This window comes from Nematolebias whitei, chromosome 4 (genome assembly GCF_014905685.2).
Source record: "Nematolebias whitei isolate Nwh7 chromosome 4, NemWhi1, whole genome shotgun sequence".
In the NCBI taxonomy this organism is placed as follows: Eukaryota; Metazoa; Chordata; class Actinopteri; order Cyprinodontiformes; family Rivulidae; genus Nematolebias; species Nematolebias whitei.
Window position 1 is genome coordinate 56,141,466 of NC_056501.1, and position 6,900 is coordinate 56,148,365.

Here is a 6,900-nt window from a genome sequence, read left to right on the forward strand (position 1 = left end):
AAGGTGAATGGGTAGCCAGTGCAGGGAGGCCAAAACTGGCGTGATGTGCTCTCTATAGCCTGTACCAGTTAAAAATCGGGCTGCAGCATTTTGGACCAGTTGTAGACGAGCAATGGAGGACTGACTGATTCCAAACAGAAGTGAATTGCAGTAATCAAGCCTAGATGTTATGAAGGCGTGGATCACTGTCTCAAGGTTCTTCTTGGAGAGTATAGGTTTCAGCTTAGACAGCTGTCTCAGCTGAAAAAAACAGGATTTGACCATCATGTTTACGTGACTGTTGAGTTTTAAGGACAGGTCCATTATCACCCCCAGATTAGTGACCTTTTGTTTCTCTAGCGGGGCTAGAGAGAAAAGGTCAATGTCATGGTTCATGAGTGAGCCACTGGGATGGAACAGCATGACCTCAGACTTCTTCTCATTGAAGCTTAAGAAGTTTAAAGCCATCCAGTCCCGGATGTCAGCCAGGCAGTCAAGAAGAGGCTGAATAGAGCGTGTGCCTCTGTGCCTCAGGGGGAAGTAAATTTGGCAATCGGCGTAGAAATGAAAGGGTATGTTGTGTTTGCGGAAGATAGCACCTAGTGGCAGCAGGTATAAAGAAAAGAGAAGGGGACCGAGGATGGACCCCTGCGGTACCCCCCCCCCACTGGAGCGCTGTCGATGCCGAACTAAAATCTTTGATATTGACACAGAAGGTTCTGTCAGAGAGGTAGGACCAGGATATATGTATGTATATGTGTATATGTATGTATATATATATATATATGTATATGTATGTATATGTATATATGTATATGCATGTATATATATATGTATATGTATGTATATGTATATATGTATATGCATGTATATATATATGTATATGTATATATGTATATGCATGTATATATATATATGTATATGTATGTATATGTATATATATATGTATGTATTTGTATGTATATGTATATATATATATGTATATGTATGTATATGTATATATATATATGTATATGCGTGTATATGCATGTATATGTATATATATGTATATGTGTATATATGTGTATATGTATATGTATATGTGTATATATGTATATATGTATATGTATATGTGTATATATGTATATATGTATATGTATATGTGTATATATATGTATATATGTATATGTATATGTGTATATATATGTATATGTATATGTGTATATATATGTATATGTGTATATATATGTATATGTGTATATATATGTATATGATTTATTAAATTTATTAATCTATTTTATTAAATTTATTAAATAATTATTTTTTTAATTTATTTATATATAATTTTTTTCAATTTTTATGTCATAATATACAAAGACTCATATTGTCATTCGTTCAGTTCTGGTCTCATGTTGCCAAGTTAAACTTAAAACAGATGTATAAGGTTCTTGTGAAATATTTCTGTTCTTATTTGTTCCTGTTTCTGATTTTCCTCAGGTGTACCCATGCCAACAGAGGAGATTCTGCAACACACACTTAGCATGCTGGTACATGAGCGTAAGATCTACCCAACTTCTGATGGCTATTTCATTGTCACACCTCAAACCTATTTCATCACTCCAAGTTTAATCCGAACTAGCTCGAAATGGTACCACTTAGACGAGCGAACAGCCGACCGACACCAGCACCAAAAACAACAACAGCATCAGCAAACTCAGTGCACCTCCCCTCTTTCTGGTACCATACCCCCATCCACCTCAGGAGGGCTTCGAGATCGAACGCACCAAAAGTCCACCCAAAACCACTGTGCAGTTGGTGAAGATTGTTTTTACATCAGCAGTTATCGTGCAGATGACCCACCTAGCCACCACACTACTCTGCAGCGTCGATCTCCTAAAGACCACAGGGAGGTGTTCTCATCACAGCACTCCTCGCAGACACCACCGCAGCAAGCAGGAGGCAGCACTGAAAAGAGTCGCAGCTCCCTTGGATTCTCATTTAAAGCGGACACACTCGCCAAGCACCGAGGAGGGGTTGCTGGGGGTGGAGGAGCTGCAGACCTGGAGAAACAAGCAGCTGGAAGTGGTACAGGTGGGCGGAAGTTCGGTTTGAAGTTGTTTCGTTTAAGTTTTAAGAAGGATAAGGCGAAGCAGTTGGCTACCTTCTCTGCACAGTTTCCCCCAGAGGAATGGCCACTCCACGACGAAGAAGAGCCATGCCACCTGCCGCGACAGGTAGAAATGGAGATTATACGTAGAATTAACCCTGATCTGACCGTGGAAAACCTTGCCCGGCATACAGCAGTCATGAAACGACTTGAAGAAGAGCGAGCTCAGAGGAGCAAAGCGTCATCAGCCAATCAGAGCTCCAGGAGTAGAAGAAGTGGGGGTAAGCACAGAAAGCAATCTCAACCCAAATCTAGCCGCTCACAGAGCAAGTCAAGGGCATTCTGCTTTGAGCCAAGTGATGGTGCCCACTTGGAGCAAGCTGATAGAGAGTTCCGAGGTTACTCATCTTCACTGGCTAGATTACCAAGAGAACAAGCCCTGGCCATGGAACGGCAAAGGACTCGGCTTCATCTTGCACACAGCATCCCCAACATTCTTGACTTTTCGCATCTGCCTGTCACACCAGAGTGGGATGTATCTGGAGAGCTTGCTAAGCGACGCATGGAAATGCCTTTCCCTGAGCCAAGCCATGGTCCATCAGTTCATCATTCCAAAGTCCACCGTTCACACTCTCACACCCAAGAGAGGAAGTCCAGAAATGAACGCAGTAGCAAGGCCAAGGAACGCTCCAGATCTATGGACAACTCTAAAGGACTAATTGATCCTGGATTGATTAAACCACCTGACTATTATGAAGATCGTACTCGTTACTACTCTGAAGACGGCACGCAGCGAGCCAATCAGAGCTCCTCTCACTATCCTCTTGCAACCCCCCTTATATCTAAGGGAGCAGCAGATTCTCTTGGTTTAGATGGTGGCAGGAACTTTGAAAATAATACGAGCAAAGACAGCTTGCCAGCCTACTCACCCAAGCCATTGCTTATCTCCAACCCTACAGATGATTATTTCCCGTGCTCTGGTAACCCTGAGGTTACTCTTACAAAAGAAAACACACTGGGAACTCTTGGTAAAATCAACCATGAAGGATTGAAATCAAACATTACTGACAGGCAAACAGATAGGCATACATCCCATCCAGTAGAAAATAAGGAGGACCTGCCAAAGGTGGGACCTAAAGGTAGCAGCCTGCCTCTAATACCTCTCTCCTTACCTGACCCTTCCACTTCTAATGGACAACTTCCTCACGGTACTTCAACTAGTTGGGAGAAACACAAAGAGGTCTTTAATAAAGACACACTTTTCAAACCAGCTCCCAGCCTCTGTTTATCTGGCTGCAGCTCTTTGAGAAAAACCACAGGTCTCGCCTCAATTACTCTGTCATCATCCTGTGATGCTCTTGAGTCCCACAAAGGCTTTGATGCTCCCAAACCACTAGTGGTAACACCATCTGCTCCTACCCAGGGAATAGAGCCCACATCCAATGCTGCAGTGGCCTCTTTTGACTACTACAATGTCTCCGATGATGAGGAACTCGAGGATGGGGGTGCTAAAAGTAAAGATGGGGACGAGAAAACAAAAGGACCTGTTCCTGGGCTGGAAAGACGTGAAGCAGGGACTATGCAGTGGCTGTTGGAGAGAGAGAAGGCAAGGGATCTGCACAGGAGGTTTGAAAGAACCCTTACTTTCTCTGGTGTTAAAGATAACCATCCTGAGCCACATCAGACCCAGCAATCAGCCCACTCTGGTAGACTAGACAGTATGGACTCCAGTTCGGTCACAGTTGACAGTGGATTCAACTCACCACGGTATGTTATGCATCTGTTCTATGATAAAACTATGTATGAACGTCTAATAATAGTAATTAGACATGGTCCAGTTAACTGTTTCAATGTGTTAAAACAACCAAACCACCTAAATGTTTAAAATGTGATGACAGAGATGGAGCACTTTTACTACTCACCTGTTGAAAGACAGACGTATCATGGTGTAGTTTCCATCCATTTGTATGTCTGTAAATTTTCCTTTGTCCAGGACATGACTTCGGATCCGCTCCAGATAATTTAATGAAGCTTTCATACACATGTTTTTATTTTGTTATTTTTTACTGAACTTTATTTGAACAAATAACAGTACAGATCAAAAACCTTGCACATGAGACGATGAGTAATATCAACAGAGGAATAATGTTACATAAACATAAAATAACCACAACAGTTATACAGTTCAAAACCAGACAGTTTAAATATTAGGACGTGATAACAGACTACGTTAAGAAGTTGAACCTGATATGTGCTTCTACAGTTTTAATTGCTTTCTGCTTTCCTGAAGGTTGAACAGATTGAATGTACTGTTGAATTAATTTATAAAAGCAGTGATGTATGGTTTAGTACCTTTGAATTTACACTTATGTATATAAAACTTGGCCATAATAATAATCAGGTCGATTACTGTAATTCTCGGGCTATAAAACACACCTGTCTCTAAGCCGCAGGTATTAAAATATAAGATAAATCATGATTTTGTACATAAAAAGACGCTCCTGTTATTAAGCCATGGACATCCACCGTTCATTGGCAAGATCTGTGCCCAGCCAGCTCTGGGCATAATGTGCAGCTCTCTTGTTATAGTACAAGAATCAGCCACCAGATGGCGTTTCACGGACTATAGCTTGCTTTCAACACATGTTCAGACTGTATGTTCATCACTTCATGATGCTTCGCTGCTTGACTCATACTATACCATATCATACCATTTTATTTATAGAGTACTTAAAATAGCGACAAGGCCAACCAAAGTGCTGTACAGACAGAAACAACAGGTAACACACAAAGCAATATACAAAATGACGTAAATCAGAATATAGACATAAAAACGATGCAGATAATAACGACAAACCAGTGTGGAGCATACAGGTTCAAAACACAGATCATCTGGTGTTGAAAGCCACCGAATAGTAGTGGGTTTTTAAACGGGACTTGAAAACCGAGAGGGAGGGGGCCTGTCTGACAAGCACAGGTAACTCGTTCCAGAGTCTTGGTCCTGCTACAGAGAAGGCCCTGTCACCTCTACGCTTAAGACGAGTTCCTGGAACTGTGAGGAGCAACTGGTCCGCTGACCTCAGGGAACGTGGTGGGACATACGGTTGTAGCAGATCAGAGAGATTGGGGGGGGGGGGGGACTGTTCAGTGATTTGTAGACATACAGTAGTATTTTGAACTGGATTCGAAAGTGAACCGGTAACCAGTGCAGTGAGGCCAAAACTGGTGTAATGTGCTCTTTTTTGCCTGTACTGGTTAAAAATCGGGCTGCTGCATTCTGGACCAGTTGTAGTCGTGCAATCGAGGTCTGACAGATACCAAACGTGAGTGAATTGCAGTAATTAAGCCTATATGTAATGAATGCATGTATTACTGTCTCCAGGTTATTTTTGGACAATATGGGCTTCAGTTTAGACAGCCGCCTCAGTTGGAAGAAACATGAAGATTAAGTTTCAGGGAAGGGTCCATTATCACGCCCAGATTAGTGACTCTTTGTTTTTCTGACAGGGTTAGAGCGGAGAGGTCGATGCAGTGGTTTGTGATCGTGTCATTGGGAGGGAACAACATGACTTCAGACTTCTTTTCATTGAAACTTAAGAAGTTTAAAGCCATCCAGTCCCTGATGCCAGCCAGGCAGTCGAGCAGAGGTTGAATAGAGCATGTGCCATTTTGTCTTAGGGGGAAGTAAATTTGACAGTCATCGGCGTAGAAGTGGAAGGGCATGTTGTGTTTCCGGAAAATAGCATCAAGCGGCAGCAGGTATAAAGAGAATAGGAGGGGACCCAGGATGGACCCCTGCAGAACCCCCCATTTAAGCTCTGCCGCCGTTGCAGAACTAAAATCCTTGATAGAGACACAAAAGGATCTGTCAGTGAGGTAGGATCTGAACCAATTGAGGGCTGACCCTGTGATCCCCACCCACTGCTCCAACCAAGCAATGAGGATCTCATGGTCGATGGTGTCAAAGGCGGCTGTGAGGTCCAACAGGACAAGCAGCACAGAATCACCGGTATCAGTGGTTAAGAAAATGTCATTAAAGACCTTCAGCAGGGCAGTTTCAGTGCTATGGAGAGGTTTAAAGCCAGATTGGAATAGCTCTAAGATGGCGTGACCCTCCAGGAAGCACTTCAACTGGGACTCGACTATTTTCTCTAGTAGTTTAGAAACAAATGGGAGTTTGGAGACAGGCCGGAAGTTGGAAACGACTGAGGGGTCAAGGTTTGGTTTTTTCAGGAGAGGCTGGACAGCAGCGTGTTTAAAGGATTTTGGCACCACGCCAGTGGATAAACTACTGTTTACTATAGTAAAAATGGACGGACCTAGAGTTGGAAAAACCTCCTTTAGTAGTCAAGGGGGGACCACATCAAAGGGGGAACCAGACGGTTTCAAGCTGCACATGACCTTCAGAGTCAGAGTCAGAGTTTCTTTATTGTCATTCGCACTTCATGTGGTACATGTGGTGGAGCGAAATTATGTACACAAGGTCCCAGTTACATCCAACAATAAAATGTATAAGAAAAATAGTAATAACATCTAAGATATGAACTAAGAAAAACATCAACTAAATATACACTAAGCACTCATAACTTAAAAACATTGAACATCAGCACAAACATGAACATGAGTCTGTGAGCAGATGTGCACGCATGAACACATCAACATTTAAACAGATCACCAGCAACATGATATGGTTTTTCACAGTGATTATTCTAGTTAGAGATTCATGAGTCAACAGCCTCAGGGTAGAAGCTGTTCCTCAGTCTAGTGGTTCTACACTTAATGCTCCTTAACCTCCTTCCTGAGGGGAGTGGGGCAAAAAGTGTGTGTGCTGGGTG

The 6,900-nt window shown here is 42.5% G+C and overlaps 1 protein-coding gene across 1 annotated transcript in view; it reads left to right on the plus strand.

The window, feature by feature from the left end:
- LOC119408333 (storkhead-box protein 2) overlaps positions 1–6,900 on the plus strand; it is a 32,499-nt gene that overhangs the window by 3,717 nt on the left and 21,882 nt on the right. The window contains exon 2 of the mRNA XM_037675129.1: positions 1,456–3,832. Within this exon, the coding sequence (XP_037531057.1) occupies positions 1,456–3,832 (2,377 nt within the window). The remainder of the gene's footprint in view (positions 1–1,455; positions 3,833–6,900) is intronic.